At 44.8% G+C, this 20,049-nt stretch overlaps 1 protein-coding gene across 1 annotated transcript in view; it reads right to left on the reverse strand.

The window, feature by feature from the left end:
* Window positions 1-20,049, reverse strand: part of LOC144505341 (uncharacterized) — a 171,384-nt gene that overhangs the window by 148,460 nt on the left and 2,875 nt on the right. Inside the window, exon 2 of the mRNA XM_078231461.1 lies at window positions 3,705-3,774. Coding sequence (XP_078087587.1) covers window positions 3,705-3,774 — 70 coding nt within the window. The remainder of the gene's footprint in view (window positions 1-3,704; window positions 3,775-20,049) is intronic.

Consider the following 20,049-nt stretch of genomic DNA (forward strand, 5'->3'; position numbering starts at 1 on the left):
AGATCAGGTCAGGAGGACCAAAACTGCGCTCAGTTCTCTGGAGTTTGTATTGGTAACAGTGCAAGCCAATTCCAATGCTGGACCACGGTTTCTTTATAGTAGAGAATGGTAGGTGGGAAGGGTGAGGGCAGTTGGAATTGATACAAGACTTAGCTATGGGCGGCACGGTAGCACAGTGGTTAGCACTGCTGCTTCACAGCTCCAGGGACCTGGGTTCGATTCCCGGCTTGGGTCACTGTCTGTGTGGAGTTTGCACATTCTCCTCGTGTCTGTGTGGGTTTCCTCCAGGTGCTCCGGTTTCCTCCCACAGTCCAAAGATGTGCGGGTTAGGTTGATTGGCCATGCTAAAATTGTCCTTAGTGTCCTGGGATGTGTAGGTTAGAGGGATTAGTGGGTAAATATGTAAGGATATGGGGGTAGGGCCTGGGTGGGATTGTTGTCGGTGCAGACTCGATGGGCTGAATGGCCTCTTTCTGTCCTGTAGGGTTTCTGAGATACTGGGGTTGAATTATAACTTTATCAACTCGATATTCAGCAGAAGCCATCCAATTTTCCTTCAATTATTTCTGTTACTGACGTGCAATGTCCATCACTAGATTTTCCTCTCTGTCCCCTAACCAAGTGATGCTCAACATCCAGATGATGGTGAGGGAGACCTACTCCACTAGCCTTTACAATAGCCTGATGTGAATTGGACAGCTCCAGTCAACCATAAAATCAGAGACAGCTTCTGCTCAGAAACCTAAATGAGGTGATGAATGGTCACTGACCCGAATGTTTCTCTCTCCACAGATGTGGCTTTATCTGCTGAGTATTTCCAACATTTTCTGTTTTTATTTAAGTAACACTAGCTGCTATAAATTTTGAAAATCAACGAGATAAATAAAGCAAATAGCTAAAGTATTGTCACACTGCTACCAAATAGTCCAAATAATTGCATTTCTCCACATTTCTTTTCATTATAGTTAGAGATGAGAATAAAGTACACTTAGAAAGGAGAGATCAGAATTTTTAACTGTTTATTTGACTGTGATTTTTTTTTCTGCTTGTCCTGTTGCCATTAGTAACTGAAATATATTAATCAATAAGTAAGACTTCTGTTTATCAGATTTTTTATTAATTTTGATGGTAAACTACAAAATAGGGATTTGAAGCATCACTAGTCCTGGAAGACCAACAACTCTCTTGTATTGATTGCTGGAAATGTTGCATTTATTACCCCTCTTAACTCTAGGGAGGGACCCAGAGCTGAACACAATACCTAAACATTTTGGCCTAACACGTGAACAAGACTTCCTTTAGTGAGACTGCAGATCTTTCCCATTACCAGTACTTCCACGGTCACAGTCACCATGTGCAGGAAATGCCTTCTAGTGGCTAAGAGTGGTGCTGTAAGTTTAAACTCTCTACTAGATGGAATTCACCATTTATAATAATCCAAGCAAACAAAACAGCCTCCTTCAACCTTTACCACAATTGAAGGATGTTGCTGAAATCAGCAAATACACCCAGGCAGTAAAGTGTCCGTTTGAGACAATACGGGGGATGAACTATAATTGTGATGCAAATCGAATGAGCAATGTGCAATGGTAGTGGGTGTCAGCTTAGGCCTGCCCAACAGTACTAGCAGGAGGCTCAAACCATTCTTATAGTGAAGCCTCATTTCCCTTATAATCGATGGGCTACCATCAATCAAGATGTGCCAACAGCCAGCTTGTCAATTAAGGAGCAGGAACAACCCTGATGTCCTGTAGCAGTTACGATTAATTCAGTGGGAACCAGCATGTTGAATTACAAAGAGACTGATCTGGAGTCTTTAGGATAGAGAAAAACTATCAACAGCTGTGTACTCCTGCTTAAAAATATCCCATTTGGGTAATATCACATTATTAAAATACCGTGTTCATTTTTCAAAAATTAATAGATATGGGGACCCTTTCTTGGAAAGTACACTCTGTAATCTTTCCTTCTTCTTTTGCTGATGTAACACAGCATGTGTGTTGTGGTAAATTTTCTCATTATTTAAAAGAACCCAACAAACTTTATTAGCCCCACAGACAAAACCTATCCCATTATTCTCCCGTTTTACAAATAAGCTATTAACACGCCCTCAGGCTCTCATTATGTGATTAAATGTCATTGAACAATTGGTTTCAGATTCGGCCTAGAGTGAAATCACTCATACATCAACCCAGCTAAAGAGAGGAAAAAAAAACATCTGAAAATGTGCTGATGGCAAGAAATTAAATCCTGGTTTTTCTCAAACACAAGTCATACCATTCTCATTACAGATTATCACAATAAATCACCATCAATGTCAGAGTTAAGCAGCATCTGGATTGCAATTGGTTCCACCTTTGGTTTGTACATAAAGTTCACAAAAAGGATAGTGCAGACATTCTCCGTGTTTGAGAAATTATTTCTTTATGTTGGACTATTCTTTTCATTCATTTATTCAATCTTTCAGGGTATATTCAAGCAATTATAAGCACACACTTTAACAATCAGCTATGCTAAAGTACAGTTGATCCCCTGACAATTTTCCGTTTGATCGCGGCATTTAAAAACACAAAGCATTCTGTAATGCTGTACGATCAAACTCAATGGAAGATAATCTTGAGATATCATAGTTATTAATAGCATTACTAACTTAATATCTTATGCAAATACAATTTCCTGGATTTAAGAAACCCACATTTCTGTAAAAAGATAAAAATGTCTTTGATCTATTTCTCTTTGAAGACAACAGAAAATAAGACTGTGTAAAATAATGAGTGCTCAGCAGAAAGATGATTTAATAGCTCCCCGCATTACGCCCAACATCTGAGCGATAATGTACACTAGACCGTTGAGTTCTGCTGAGCTGCGATATGAAAATCTCATCATGACCATCCACAACCCATTAATAATGTTTTTAAAAATGAATTCATGGAACATGAGCATTGCTGGCTAGCCAGCATTTATTGCCCATCCCTAGTTGCCCTTGGAGGTCAGTTAAGAGTCAACCACATTGTGGTCCTGAAGTCACATGTAGACCAGACTGGGTAAGGACAACAGATTTTCTTCCCTAAAGGACATTAGTGAACCAGATGGGTTTTTCAATAGTTGCATGGTCATCGGTAGATTCTATTTTTTATTGAAATTCAAATTCCACCATCTGTCGAGGCAGGATTTGAACCTGGATCCCCAGAACATTAGCTGAGTTTCTGGATTAATAGTCTAGTGATAATACCACTAGGCCATTGCCTCCTTCAAAAGGAGATTAACAGGCTGTTAATTGGTGGTAAGTGGGTTGCCGGATTCCCCCTGACCCCACCCTCACTTTGAAAATGGTGGCAGGCCCCTGAAATGTCACCCAGGAGAGTAATGTTCAAAGCATGTCTGCACCCGATCTCTCACCAACGCGTGATCGAAAATCAAGCCCCTGATCTCCACATATTTCATTTGTATTTCTGCCTTATTTTGATTTCACATTCATCACACATTTCCTCTTAGAATTAAAGTAGACATTATGAAAATAAAAAATATATTTTGAGCAATGACTTAAATTAAACGTTTTAAAGTTTATTTATTAGTATCACAAGTAGGCTTACATGTGTTCCCTGGCTGTGGAGTAGTTCTTGAGGAGACACCTCGGTACTAAGAGATTTAACAGTGCTAATTTGAGTACAAATCTCAAACATAAATGCTAAAGATTCACTCACCTGGCGGACAGAAACATTCAGATGTAGCTTCTCTAACTGTCCTGATTTTTGCCACTCCATCAGTTAATTCCTACAAAAACAAGGTAATTGATCAGTAAAATCCATTTTCAGTGATTATAACTTGTGGCGATCATATGAATATAGTCCTTAAATCACAACTTCCAGAATGAAATTGCCAAAGATCCTGTTTTTTTTAATTCAAATTTTAATGTGGTAATCAGTACAAGTTGGTTCTGGCAATCAGTTCAAATTTCTTACACTATCCTTGTACTTTTATTGTTCAAGCATCAGAAACCTTTTCAAATAAAATCAAATTACTGCAGATGTTGGAATCTGAAACCAAAAGAGAAAATGCTGGAAAATCTCAGCAAGCCTGGCAGCATCTGTAAGGAGAGAAACGAGCTGACGTCTCGAGTCCAGATGATCCTTTGTCAAAGCTTATCTGGATTCGAAATGTCAGCTCTTTTCTCTCCTTACAGACACTGCCAGACCTGCTGAGATTTTCCAGCATTTTCTCTTTTGGTTTCAAAAACCTTTTCAACATTTCTTTGCACTTAATTTACAGCTCAGTTATTCGCCTTCATCTAGTTTTATCTACTGCACAGTTGATGTGTCAGCATTGCAAACCAGCTGAGAGCAATGATAAAGTGGGAGTAAAAGCAAGAATGAATCTTAAATGTGTAGCAAATTCACTAGTACTAAGCCAGCACTCTGAGCAGAGGACAGTTCAGTGTTACAGCTGCTGGTGTGTAGTGATGCTGAGCAGCAAATTAAACAACGGATGGGGTAAGCTGTGCAAAACCAACTCGGCTGAGATGTAGACACTCACCGTCCAAGTATTAAAAGTTCGATGTGCAGCACATCAGGACTTTTGCTCAGTTTACTGATCAGATTTTTAAATTGCCAATCAGCAACGCTCAGCTTTTCATCACACTCTTTAAACTGCTCAGCAATGTTCTAATCATACTTTTGTATCACTTACATTTTGAAGACAGCCCAGATATCGCAGTCAGCAACAAACTGAAAGCACTTGCTGATTGAAGAAAACTTCCATCTAACAAATCTAAAAATTCGTAGAATCCCTACAGTGCAGAAGGAGGCCATTCGGCCCATCAAGTCTGCACCGACCACAATCCCACATATTTACCCTGCTAATCCCCCTGACACTAGGGTCAATTTAGCAGGGCCCATCAACCGAAACTGCACATATTTAGACTGAGAGAGGAAACCGGAGCACTCGGAGGAAACCCATGCAGACACGGGGAGAATGTGCAAACTCCACACAGACAATGACCCCAGGCTGGAATTGAACCCGGGTCCCTAGAGCTGTGAGGCAGCAGTGCTAACCATCCTGCCACTGCGCCACTCCACATCCTAAATTGATGAGTCATCAACACCTGCAGTTATATATTCTACATATTATGTTAAGTAGCGTGTTTAACATGGAAACCATTTCAAGATGCTTCACTGGGGCACAGCAAAGTAAGCGAAACGAAGAACAACAACTTGTAGATGTATGGTGGGGATGATTTTTAGCCCACGACATCCGTCAGCGAGAAGGGCCATGCAGGTGGAAAATTCAGCAAGATTCAGAAACTATGATTCCCTCCAGTGAAATTGCGTTTTGGATTTTCCAGGCCCTTTCCTGGTGGAGTAACGAGAAATCCGGCACGGAAGGCCTGGAACCTCATCTTAATACATTCTAATATCATTAGTGAGCCCTCCCTCCGGGATTTCCCGCTCTCTGAATATTCATCGGTCTCCAGCGCGATTTACTGAGAATCTGATGATCTCACCACCGAAAGGGCTATCAGAGGTGAACGCTCAGGTCACCATTACCATCCAGGGTGTCAGTCACAGGGGGTGGGGGTGGGGGGGGGGGGGCAACAGAGAGAACGTGGGGGACCCAAATAAGTTCAACTCAGGGTTGGAGGGAGATTCTATCTCAGCATCTCGGTAGGTGGGTTGCTCACAGGCCATAACGGCCCTTCGTGGCTGTGAGCCTTTTGGTTTCATCATAGAAATCATAGAAACCCTACAGTGCAGAAGGAGGCCATTCGGCCCATCGAGTCTGCACCGACCACAATCCCACCCAGGCCCTACCCCCACATATTTTACCCACTAATCCCCCTAACCTATGCATCCCAGGACTCTAAGGGGCAATTTTTTAAACCTGGCCAATCAACCTAACCCGCACATCTTTGGACTGTGGGAGGAAACCGGAGCACCCGGAGGAAACCCACGCAGACACGAGGAGAATGTGCAAACTCCACACAGACAGTGACCCGAGCCGGAAATCGAACCCGGGACCCTGGAGCTGTGAAGCAGCAGTGCTACCGTGTCGTTTAAAGGGGTCCGGCAGCTGGTCTGCAGGCGGCTCTTCCCTTTTCCCCCTTGCTGGGCTTGTGGTGATATCACCGCTGAGGGATTTTCCTTCCAGAGTGGCAGCTGGAAAGTGGGTGTGGGAGCTGGTGAATCCACAGGGTCAGCACTGGGAGCGACTGGGAGGTTCTTGGGTGGGGTCCCATGGGAGGCCAGGCAGCATGGGCAAAGTGTGGGACTCTGAGAAGGGGTGATTTCCAGCCTCATTAGGGCTGAAGACTCTCACACAGTTGGGGGAGAGGAGGAGTGTAGTCACAATGAACCCCCACACTCAGGCAGCACTGTGAAGCCTGAGGGCATGAGCTGTCTGAAAGTTCAAGGCCATTGGCTTTGGAGGCCAGGCTGTCAGGGATGAGGCTCTGGATGGCTGGGTGTTCAAGTTGGAAGGCTCATTTAATCCACAGCCCATGAGAGCTGGAGGAATGAGGGTGCTATGTAAGAATGAAGTTGACTGCAAGTTGCAGTCTTCACATGCATCAGGCGTGCCCTGCCTGCCACAAGAGGAAGCCAGATGCCTACTCAGCTCCCTGACCCTTCCTTGGCAAATCAATTGTGCCAATTTAAAAGCAAAATAGTGCGGATGCTGGAATCTGAAACAAAAACAGAAAATGCTGGAAAATCTCAGCAGGTCTGACAGAATCTGTGGGGAGGGTATAGAGCCAATGTTTCGAGTCTAGATGACCCTTCATCAGAGCTCTGACAAAGGGTCATCTAGAATCGAAACATTGGTTCTATTCTCTCCCCATGGATGCTGTCAGACCTGCTGAGATTTTCCAGCATTTTCTGTTTTTGTGCCAATTTAGTCAGCATTGCAATGCGTGAGTGTGCCACTGATTGGCAAATGGCTTGTAAGCCTTTGGAAGTGCAGCTGGCTGATATCAGTTTAATACCTGATCTGGGGACCGTATATTCAACAGGTCCAAGCAGTGGAGGTAGTCCGATACTATTTACCCCTCTACCGCAAGTACATTCGTGGTCTGGAATCCCTGGGGAGGAATCATTGAGACCTTCCATTGGGCACCACAGCAGCTGAGGTGCCTTATCGACATCTTTAATCACATTTTAAATTAATGTTTAAGTTTCATTTGTGATTTGCTTTTGGTTAGGGCAGCTTCCCTTTAAGAGGCTGCCCTTTTTATTTTGTCCCTCAGTTTATTTGATTTAGTTTAATTCGCTTCCAAAAAAAGAGTTGAAGCCTAGCCGCCAAGCATTGGACTCCAAGGTTCATATTCACATCTACATAATAGAGAGGTGCCCCCCAATGCATAGCATTATGGTGAAGTCTCTCATCAGTCACCTCGTTCAAGGGTGACAGGGGGCAGCATCATGTTCCCCCATGAGGTTAGGATGCTGGTCCCTTGAATGCACTCAACCGCTCTAACTCCTCGCCCTTGAGGGGGCATGTAGACCACTGAAGCTCTCAAGGATCGAAGCGCTTCATTCAGGTGGAGTTGAGAGGGGCAACTGTGGGGAATTGGCTACTGTGTAACAGGGGAAGGAGTGAGACTTCTGGAAAGGCACTTACACAGGGGGATGGGTGGATGTCCCAGATCCTGAGAGGGCTGAGGGTCAGGGCAGCGTCAGGACTCCTCATCACCTACTTTGATCTTCTCTTCCTTTCAGTTTATGATTTTGGAAAGTCATGGAGCCAGTCGGGTTGTCAATTGTTTGATTGCTACTGAGCAGTAGCAGTGATCTCGATGTGCCGCTGCATGTGGCCAGGAGCAGCGCCCTGCAGAGAAGGGGGTGGCAGCGCCCGCTGATCTTCCAGGAGCAGGGCCACAGATGGCAGAGCCTTGGAGGAGACACTACCGGTCCTGGGTATTCCAGCGTAGAATCTCCTGCCTCCAAATGTCAGAGGCCCAGTGTCAGAGAACCATATAATCCCTACAGTACAGAAGGAGGCCATTCAGCCCATTGAGTATTTTACCACAAGGCCCACCACTCTGCCCTATCGCATAACTCCACACATTTACCATGACTAATCAATCTAGCCTACACATCTTTTAAAGTTTAAAGTTTATTAGTGTCACAAGTAGGTTTACACTAACACTACAACAAAGTTACTGTGGGACACTGAGGGGCAACTTAGCATGGCCAATGCACCTAACCTGCACATCTTTGGACTGTTGGAGAAGACTGGGCTAATGTGGAGTGTTTGGAGTGTCGGGGAAGATTGTGTCTGTCCCAGAGGACGGTGTATCACCTGTACCAGGTGGTGCAAGAATTGGCACCACATGGACTGGGAAACCACCCTTTGCCTGTGGCTCTGAAAGTCACTGCCGCTCTGAACCTCTATGCCAGCGATTTGTTTCTGGGCTGCATGGGTGACCTGTGCGGCATCTCCCAGTCAGCCACACACAAGTGGATAAGGGAGATCACGGATATGCTATTTTCAAGGGCCCACATGTACATCCCCTTGGACCAGGACCAGGTGAGCCAGGACACAGGGCCATGGGCTTCAGCCACATAGGAGGCATGCCCCAGACACAGGGCGTCATTGGCTGCACCTGTGTGGCTCTGCGCTCTCTATGGCGGCATGGGGCACCATGTGAGAACCACAAGGAATACCACTCCCTCAATGTCCAGATTGTCTGTGACCACACGGTGCCCATCTTGCAGGCGTGTGCCCGATTTCAAGGGAGCATCCATGATAATTACATCTTGGGACGCTCGCTGATCCCAGCTGTTTTTGGGGGAGACCGGTGGCTGGAGTGACGGTTTCTCAGGGGCAAAGGGTAGCCATTCAGGAGGAGGCTGGTGATGCCAGTATGGAGGTCACAAACACCTGCTGAGACTCACTACAACGAGCGTGCGCTGACAGAGCAGGCGATTGGCAACTCAAGATGGGGTTTCAGTGCCTGGATCGGTCAGGGGGGTTTTCCTCTGAAACAGCTGGCAGAGGATTGTGGTCTGCTATACCCTGCAAAGCCTGGCCCTGCAGTGGGGTGAGCAACTAGACAAGGAAAATATGGAGAAATGCCACATCTTCTGAGATGAGGAGATCGAGGAGGGCAGTGAGGGGCAACCCATAGAGGAGGAGGAGGAAGGATATCGAGGCCAGGGTCCTCAACAGAACCTCCATCTGAGGGCTGGGGACGCCCTCATAGCCTCTCACCTCAATGGACTAGTGTGTGAACACCTCTCCCACCACTGGGTCTGACATCCACTCTCTACTGGGGTGCCTGCAGGAGCTCATCGCGATGGTGGCTATATTCATGGGAAGGTCACTAAAGTGATTGGCTGGACGCTGCAGGGAAATGATGACTTGCAGTGAGGACAGAATGATGCTCCTCACATCCTCAGCAATATGTCTGACTCCTATCTGACAGAGAGCTGAACGCAGCCTGCCAATGAATGAGCTTATCATGGGGCCCAGAAACACTGGGTAACAAATCCCAGCTGCTACTGCCTCCTCTGAGGTCAGGGGCCTGGAGTTTTTCTCCACCCGCTGATGAGGTGGACAGGCACTCACCACTTTTTCAGCTCTTGGCATCCTCATAACTAGAGAAAGCTGGCAGATACGAGAGGCCTGAGCCTTAATGTGGGGGGGGAACCTTCCTCGGACGGGGTGCTGGGGAGATGGGGCCTGGGCTCCGTGCCAGCAGCGGCGCAGCTTTATGGTGTCATCAGTGTGGGAGGTGGGAGAGACATAGCACTGACATTCCCACAATGCGCAGGGATGAGGCGGCAAGTCTGCGTGGGGATTTACGGAGCGCGACGCCATGACAACATCATGGAGGTTCTGTTGGAATGAACAAAGTGATTTTTAATACAAGTGCACTGTTACAATGGTGACTTACCTTTATGAGTGCCCAAATTCACCCGTGCCCACCAGGTGCCTATTATTTCTTATTCTTCCTCACCCTTCCCCTATGTCTAGGTGCATCCCCAGGATTCATAGCTGAGGTTGAGGAGGCCTGCTGACTTCCACACTCTGTTGCCTGAGATGACCTTGGTGGGCATCCCCCGGGATGGGGGGGGGCCTGGGCCTTGAGGGTCCAGGCATCACTCCGGCAGGCTGTGATTGCTCACGCCGGTTGTGCTCGAGTTTGTCCTGCAATGAGGCAGATGGGCGTAGTGTGGGCGGGAGTACTGCCAGTTCAGATGGTGATGAAAACTGGCATGTGTGAGAGGTGAGTGGGAACGGGGATGTGAGGAGCAGATCGAGAGACCGTGGGGACAGGGGCTGCGGTGGGGGGGGAATTGAGGGGGGAGGAGAGAGGGCGGGATGTGTTGGGACTCCATGAAGTGGTTGGGAGTGAGATCACTTGTGGGTGTGTATTGGGTGCAATGGAAGACACGAACAGGCAGACTTACCCTGGCTGCATGATGAAGGTCATTTATCTCCATTCAGCACTGTAGTCCTGCCCTGTTATGGAGCGAGCTGGAGCTCACTATCACGGCCACGGCCTCTCAGACAGGGTAGGTGACCTTGCTGTGGGACATCTCACTCACTCATCGTGGGCAAAGGATGTCAGGCCTCTGCTTCACTCCATCCAGGAGTTTCATAGAAATCATCATAGAAACCCTACAGTACAGAAAGAGGCCATTCGGCCCATCAAGTCTGCACCGACCACAATCCCACCCAGGCCCTGCCCCCATATCCCTACATATTTTACCCACTAATCCCTCTAACCTACGCATCCCAGGACACTAAGGGGCAATTTTAGCATGGCCAATCAACCTAACCCGCACATCTTTGGACTGTGGGAGGAAACCGCAGCACCCGGAGGAAACCCACGCAGACACGAGGAGAATGTGCAAACTCCACACAGACAGTGACCCAAGCCGGGTGTTTGGTGAAAGCACCCAAGTTTGGTGAAGGCTCGCTCTGTGACACATGGCGCTGTCTTCCTGACAGCCGCTATGCACAACCCCCCCCCCCCCCCCCCCGCCCTCCCCCCCTCCCCACTATCTGGACTTGGAACAAGTGCTGGGAGATGTTTAAAAGGAACGCCCCCCCTCCTGAGATTAAGTTTCCCAGGACAAGCAAAACAGAGGCAAGCCGTTGTGAGCACAGCGGGAATCATGTGGAAAACAGGTTTTGTTAAAGAGGCTGAATATTCGATGAGTTTTCCTGTCATTGGTGCAGGCGGGATTCTCACCGGTTTCCACACCGGAATTCGACACTTTGGAAAAAGCATCTCAAAAAGCTTCACCGAGGCTTACAAGTAGATGCCAAGATAGAACAGGGGAGAAAGGAAAAGTGGCCACAAAGTTGTTCAAAGAGATGGGTTTTTGGATGACCCAAAAGGAACAGAGGTGAATGGAAAGGCGATTGTGTTTAGGGAGGGCATTTCAGAGTAGACCTAGCCTGGTGAAGTCACGACCATCAATGGGGGAATGGAGAGTTTGTAAGGCTGTAACAAATAAGTGCGAGGGCATAAGATGATGAACCATAAGGATGGCGATCTTAAATTGCATGTTTTGGTTACGAGGAGCCAATGCAGGTCATCAAGGACAAGAGTAATAGGTGACCAGGACTTGGTGCAGAAGAGTTATTCAGCAGAGTTTTGAATGAGCTGAAATTTACAGGAAGCAGAGAATGGGAAGCTGGCTGGGAATACTCAATTCTGGAGGTGACAAAGGCATGGATGAAGATAGATTGCGGCAGGATCCAAGTCAGGGTATGCTACAGAAGACTGAGCAGACAGTCTTTGTGATGGACAGCATATTGGGTTGGAAACTCAGCTTGGAGTGTAACAGTGTACTGAGACTGCCAAGCAGTCTGGCACAACATTACAGACTGTGGGTGGTGGGATTAGAGTTTGTGGTGCAAAGTTAATGGCTTCAGTCTTCGCAGTGTTTAACTGGAGAAATTTGGGCATCCAAGACTTTTATATCAGGTAAGCAAATGGACAACACAGAGGTAGCGGCGTGTTGGAAAGGGTGCAGCTGGGTATTATCGGCTTCAAAGTGGAAGTTCAGCCATGTTTTCTGATAGTGTTGCTGAAGGGCAGTGTACAGATGAGGAGAGGACAGATCCGCGTGAGAGAGGTAGCAATCTACAGCTGGAAAGAAAGAGGTATTCGAAGGGGCAACCAAAAGATAGGTCAAAGAGGTGGCTCTTAGGAAGGTTCTTAAAGAAGAAGAAGGTGGTAGAAAGACTGAGGGGCTTAGAGAGGGATTTTCTGAAAACATATGCAGCAAAGGTGGGGTAAATGGAAGAGGCACACACAAGAGACTGGAGTCCAAGAGACAGAGTCCATGGCGGTTGCAATGCTAGAAAAGGTTGCAGAGATCAGATGAGGCCATAGACAGATTCAAATATGAGAGTTTTATATTTTTGGTGGTGGAGCAAGGAAGTTCACTGAGAACAATGGTAATGGACGAGCAAGATTTAGTATGAGATAGAATGTGGTTAGGAGTTCTGGATGAGTTCAAGCAGTTAAAGAATGGAAGGCTGGCTAAAGGAACATTGGAAACGTAAAGTGTGAGAGCGATAGAGGTGTGGATGAGGATTTCAGCAGCAATTGGGTTAAGGAATGGCAAAGATGAGGATTGGTACTAAATGGTCTCTATGGTGGAGAAGATTTGGGTCAGGAGCACAGTTCAATGTGGTACAATCTGAAAGGGAAACTGGGGAGGGATGGAGTTTGTGGCAGAAACCAAAAACCAATGACTTTCCAATGTTTATCCGGGAAAATTGCTACTTTCCAAGAGTGAATGTTGGGGAGGCAGTCTGAAAATCTAAGGGCAGTGGAGGAGTCAGGAGAGATGTGGATGAAGACAAGGAGGACCAGGGACGGATCTTTGGGGGCTCTTGATGGTGCATCAAAGGGCAAAGAAGCCATTTCTGGAGGTTTCCCAGCTATGATCCAAATGAGGACAATCCCAATGAGGTGATGCGAATGGAGGAAAATGGTATGGATAGGTTTGTCAAAGGTTGCAGAAAGGTCCAGGAGGACATTAATGATATTACACTATTGTAGAAGAATAAATGTCGTTGTAGCTTTATTTGGAGTCATTTAGGTGCTGTGGGAGGATTGGGGCCCTGACTTACTGTGGTTCAAAAAGATAGTTGCAAGAAAGGTTTAATTTAATTCAACCCTTAATACAACCTGATTTTTAAAAATTTTATTCCTGCCTGAGATTAGGCAACTTGAAACAACTGAAGGAACTTGAAATTATATTGATTTTTGGGCTCAATACGATCCATTGAACCATAAAACCATTGAAATGATACAGTATGGAGGGGGCCTTTTGGCTCATCTTGTCCATGCTGACCCAAAGAGACCCAGGTGCTCTTTCCAATCCCATCTTCCTGCACATGCCCATAGCTCTGAAGCTTACAGCACTTAAGGTGAAGATCCATGTACTTTTTAAAAGAGTTTCGGATCTCTGCCTCCACCACTAACTCAGGCAGTGAATTCCAGACACCCACCTCCCTCTGCTTAAAAAAAATCCTCATGTCCCCTCTAACCCTTCTGCCACTTAGCTTGAGAGTTTTTGAACTCTCTGCTAAGAGAAACAGGTTCATCCTGTCCGCTCTCTCCCTATCCCCTCACAATTCTGTATACCTCAATTTTGTCACCCGTCAGCCTTTTCTGTTCCAAGGAAAACAACCGCAAGCTCTCCAATTTCTTCTTGTAGCTACAATTCACTAGCCCTGGCAACAGTCTAGTAAATCTTCTCTGTACTCTTTCCAGAGTAATTACATCCTTCCTGTAATGTGGTGACCAGAACTGCACACAATACTCCAGTTGTGGCCTCACCAGTGTCTTATACAGTTCCATCATTATATCCCCATTTTCATATCCTATACCTCTGCCGATGGAGTAGAGCATTCCATATGCCTTCTCTACAACCTTATCTACCTGTACTGCTACCTTTAGGGACCTATGCATTGCACGCCAAGATCTCTCACTTCATCTACCCCTCTCAATATATTCCCATTTATTGTGTACTCCCTTTTCTGTTTGACCTCCCTAAATCCAGGTTAGCATATTTATCTGCTGAGCTTTATTCTTCCCAATAACTCACTTTAGATACTTGAAGGAGAACAGCACAGGCTGCCGTTTGATATTGTTACTCTAAACACCCAGACAAAAAAAATGGGTGCAGGGAAAAGAAATGCTGCGCATACTTTAATAGTTACTTTACATTATTCAACCACATCCTCCCCTTGTCATTTTTATTATTAAACAGAAATCTTAATGAGCCTTGTTTAACTTTTATACTAAAGAGTAGAAATTCCTCTTGTTGTAGCCTGAATAGTTATTTCCTGAGTAAATGCAGTCTCCTGTATGATACTGAAAAATGTAGATCACAAAGTCCCAGATCAAACACCTTCTGCTGAATTAATTGACCTCACTCAAGACAGCAGCTGGGACAAAAAAGCCTGATGGGTGGAATTCTCCCATCGTGGTCTAAGTCCCATGGTAGGGGTGGGAAAGTGGAGTGTTTCCCGTTGCGGAGGTCAGAGGGACATGTGCCTTATCTTCCAGTCATATCCAAATCATTTCCACCTAGATATTCAGAATAGATAAATAGTATGTCAAAAATTCAAAATACATCAGGCGGTAAGTGTATCATTATTGGGAGGAACAGGTGGCTTTGGACCAATGGGCCAAAATTTTACCGCCCCACCCGCCACGGGAATCAGAGCGGGAAGGGGTGGAACAAGGGAAGGTCCGTTGACCTTGGACGAGATTTTATGGTTTCGGGACGAGTGAGGCTGTAAAATCCTGCCCATGGTGTCCCAAACTTCCTACCACTGATAATTTTATCACCTAATTTCTTGGTGTATAGTAGATTGATTGCGATTGATTATTAGTCATTAATGAACAACTTCATTATAGTAGCATTGTGGGATTACCAGATTAGTAGAAGGTAATATCGATAGATGGGGTGGGATTTTTCTCCTCCTCCCTGGCGTGTTTCATAGACTAGAATCATGGAATCCCTACAGAGCAGAAGGAGACCAGTTGGCCTATCGAGCCTGCACTGACAACAATCCGACCCCAGACCCTATCCCTGTAACCCCACATATTTACCCTGCTAATCCTCCTGACACTAAAGGGCAATTTAGCATGGCCAATGCACTTAACCTGCACATCTTTGGGCTGTGGGAGGAAACCGGAGCACCCAGAGGAAACCCACACAGACACAGAGAGAACATGCAGACTCGACATAGACAGTGACCCGAGGCCGGAATTGAACCCAGGTCCCTGGCACTGTGAGGCAGCAGTGCTAATGACTGTGCCACTGCTGGTCGTGGAATCTTATGGTCCCGCAGTTGTCAACGGGATTTCCCATTGAACGCACCCCTCGCTGACAGGAACCTATGGTGCGGGTGTGCTGTTGGCAGGATCCTAAGATCCCGTTGGCATAAATGACAGCAAGATTTTGGCGATGGTGTTATTTTTTAGTATAACAATTCCAATGTTCACACATATACCATGCGGCCTATTGTTACAATTACAAAGTTTATAAGCTTGTTATGCTTTGGGACTGTGATTTTGATTTGAGGTAAAATGAAGAGGGTCATGTGATTTGACCTGTTCAGAATCCTGCTTGACAACAAGCCTATGCGGTTTGATTGTTAGAGATTAAAAATTGTTTGATAGGGAAGCAGATGCAAAGTACTTACATTCGGAGACAATAGCAGGAGTCTTTGTGTTGACAGTGCGTAGACTGAGATTCTCACCATCCCAGTCCCAGAAGTCCCAGAAAAGTGTTTAAAATGTTGGGTTCTAAAGAATAGCTAATCAGCATTTCTGCTTGGATACAAGGCCCATGTAATTCATGGCAATGGGCTCAGAGAAGAGTTTATGATATCTCTGAAAACTCATAGACAAGCCTAGTCTGCCAAGATCTGGGAGAAGGAGAGCAAGCAGCTATAGGCAGCAAAACACCACCAGGAATCTGGGTTGGAACTTACAGTCAGATTGAAAAGACTGAATTTGTGAGGAATTAAAATGAAATTGGAAGATTTGTCTAGCTTAATTAGAGGAAGAATCTCTGGGGGGGTGGGGGGGGGGCGGTGGGGGGAAGGTGGAATCTCACTGTGAATAATAGTTCTTTTTAAACATTCCCAGGTTGAGAAAGGAAAAGACAAGGGTAAACCCTTGGGAGCCAAGAATCACAATGGACTGGTTCTATCTACTTGAAAGACACTGTGAGGTATATTTGTAAAGTATGTTTTCAGTTGTACTAAAAGAAAAATGGGAATGTTCTGTTTGTTGGTTTAAAGTATGAGTTGTCTGCAAAGACAATGTTTAGTCAATAGTGCTTTTTGTCTTTTGTTACAGTAGAAGTCTTAAAACATGAAATCATGTGTTATCCTTTCAGCTATTAACGAGAAGTTCAAATTCCTTTTTAACTGTAATTGGCCTTGCAGAGAGTATAATTGGCTGACGAATATATTTTAGTGTGCGCTGCAAATGTTGGACTGCAAATTAGTTTTAGTCTTTCGAGTAAATATTTCTAGAAAATATTTATTTAATATTTCAAACATTTATTTTATCATCTTGAACTTCACAGTCACTTAAAATAACTTTTTATTTGTAAGCTAATATTAGAACTTTTTCAGCATGGCGTTCAACATCTGTAGCTCCACTTAACGATTTCCATCTCCAGTCTTTTTAACCATTAACACATTCATATACTCACCTCCTTTTCCTATATTAAGTTTTGTATAATTACCACTCATTTTCTTTCCTTTTTAGTTGAAAAACCAATGTATTTTGGAGGCGGCTTGTTTGGTTTATTTTTTTCTTACATATATATATGGTATACTCATATTATGGAGGGTTTTTTTTAAGCATTGGCATTGCACAGTGACAACTCTCATTTCTCCATAGCAACCTGAGCTGTTGACTGCTCACTTGCAGCATTTGGCACCACAAACCTCTGACCATACCATTTGGACTCAGTTGTTTGTTGTAAGGCAATTTCAGATTTATTTTAATTGCTTTTCAGTTTCAATGCTGTTTGTGTTGTGGTGAGAGCAGAGGAACCTTTGTGTTGTGCTGATAATCAGTCACCTATTGTTGGGACGGTATGGTGGCACAGTGGTTAGCACGGCTGCCTCACAGCGCCAGGGCCTGAGTTCGATTCCCGGCTTGGGTCGCTGTCTGTGTGGAGCTTGCACATTCTCCCCGTGTCTGCGTGGGTTTCCTCCGGGTTCCTCCCACAGTCCAAAGATGTGCAGGTTAGGTGCATTGACCATGCTAAACGTTTTCCCTCAGTGTACCCAAACAGGCGTCAGGAGTGTGGCAACCAGGGGATTTTCACAATACCTTCATCGCAGTGTGAATGGAAGCCTACTTGTGACTAATAAATAAACTTTACTTTTTACTTTACTTTCTGTACCTGAGGACAGCTGTTGTTAGGAGTAGCTTATAATGAATTGATTTCTGAGCTGAAGTGATTCACACATTGTTAATGCACCTATTTGAGTGAAATCTTTGGGCAGAACTTTATGGCCCTATTGTGGAAGGAGTGGCGAGCTCGTCCAAATATCCACCGACTTCAGCGGGACCGGAAAATCACGCCGGCGGGAGGGACTGTAAAATTCTGCCCTTAATCTCACATAATCAAGGTTTAAAAATTGTTTAAAAGTTTAGTCTAGTTTAGTTTATTTATTAGTATCACGAGTTGGCTCACATTAACAATGCAATGAAGTTACTGTGAAAATCCCCTAGTCGCTGCACCTTGGTGCCTGTTCAGGTACACTGGAGGGAGAATTTAGCATGGCCAACACGTCCTTCGGACCGTGGGAGGAAACCAGAGCACCCAGAGGAAACCCACACAGACACAAGGAGAACATGCACACTCTGCCCAGCCAGTGACCCAAATTGGAAATTGAACCCTGACACTGCGGCATGCTAACCACTGTGCCACCATGTTTGTAAACTGAATCATGAGGCAAGAGACAGTAACAGAATTCTGCCATTTGAACTTCTGGGATTGAGTCCATATATATTATGCTCAGCACGTATCATCTGATGTGTGTTCAATTCTGCTAGTTAAAAACAGATGAGGTCTTACCATAATTCCCATGTAATACTTTGTATTTCATTAAATGGCTAACTGTCTCTAATGAGTATATTTGATACATATGTCAATTAGAGTACATTTGTGAGATTTTAGTACATTTGGTTCCAAAAGATTTCTTCACTTTATAAATACAAATCTGCAGTAATTTCAAACAAATGGTTTTAACTGAGGAAACATTTGAAACAATCAACCAAAAGCGATTGCCCAGAAAATCTGGTAGTATAAGTTAACTGTTATATTTTCCGAAGATCAAAATTATTCTGATTACTGTATTGGGATTTTATACATACTTGCCAAGACTTGGCACCACATTACATAGAATTACATGGGGTGAGAACTTCTGGCTGTGCATGCCCCAAGACTGGAAATACCCACCTGAGCTCAAAGGACCTTTAAATTATCTGCCAAATTTTCTGTCCCGTCCACTATGATTCCCGCAGCGGGCAGGATGGGAAATTTCCAGCCTTTGTATTTACACACAGGGCATTTGACTCAACAGATTTATGTCAATGTTATGCTTGAAATGAATTTTCTCCCATCACCACATCAACATATCCTTCTATTCCTTTCCCCACCTCACATACATATTTACATTCCTCTTACATGCATTGGTGCTCATCATAGAAACGTAGAAACAAGAAGCAGGAGTAGTCCACTCGGCCCTTTAAGCCTGCTCCGCCATTCATTACGATCATGGCTGATCATTAAATTCAATTTCTTGATCCCCCTTCTCCCCATATCCCATAATTTCAATCATTCCATATTGCAGCAAGTTCCACATTCTAAACACTCTCTGAGTAAAGAAGTTTCTTCTGAATCCCTTATTGGATTTATTAGCAACCACTTTCTCTTTATGGCCTCTAGTTTTGGACACCACACCACACAAGAGGAAACATCTTGAGGATGAAAGTGATCTGTCCCAGCAGCCTGAAATGGACTTGTACCAAATCGCCTGCTGATTTTTCATCATGCCAGCTCTTCTTTCCCACTGACTTGGAAAATATTGCCAAGATTTTGAAATGAAACCAAGTTAAAGTAACAATGAGACTAGGAGATAAACTCCAACAAGAGTTTCAAGTGCCGTTCTGTGACCTTCAGTGGAAAAAGGATCAGGTGCCATTCCACACGGTTGACGTCAGAAGTTTTACCCCACTTTTTGACTTTATCCTTGGGAATCCCTCCCCCCCCCCCCCCCAAATTATAAAGACGTTCTTTATCAGGTCATCCTCTCAGCCTTCCCTTTTCTAGAGAAAAGAGCTCTAGCTTGTTCAGTCTTTTCTGATAATAATCTTTCAATTTTGACACCATACTTGTTAGTCATCTTACCGCCTTTTTCAGTGCCAAGCCTCTTTTGGTAGCACCTCTATCCTCTAAGAGGATACATGATGCATGGGAACACCACCAGATACAGGTTCCCTCAGGTCACACACCATTCCAACTTGGAAACACATCAGTGTACCTCCACTATCACTGGATCAAAATCATGGAACGCTCTTCCTAACAACACTATAGGTGTAGCCACAACTAAATGGACTGCAGCAGTTCAAGGAGACAGCTCACCATCTTCTCAGGGACAACTAAGAATGGACAATAAATGCTGGCCTCGTCAGGAATGTTTACATGCCAAGAATGAATAAAAAACCTTTTTCCTAATGTGGAAACCAGAACTGGGCACAGTAACTCAGGTCTAACCAAAATTCTACACGAGCCTAACATAACATCTGATTTTGAATTTTATTCCTCCAGAAATTGACAAAATTGGCCTTTTGTATCACTTTGCAAACCTGCCTTGTTAACTTCACTGATTTGTGAATCTCTCCCCCAGGGCTTCAATAGCCCATTTAGATTCTTGTTTTCCGAAGAGTAAGTGGCTTCCAGTTTCCTTCCGAGCAAAATGCATTATTTCATGCTTACATATATTGAAATTAATTTTTCATTTATATGGCCATTCTGCAAG

The sequence above is a fragment of the Mustelus asterias genome, chromosome 16 (genome assembly GCF_964213995.1).
Source record: "Mustelus asterias chromosome 16, sMusAst1.hap1.1, whole genome shotgun sequence".
Taxonomy (NCBI): Eukaryota; Metazoa; Chordata; class Chondrichthyes; order Carcharhiniformes; family Triakidae; genus Mustelus; species Mustelus asterias.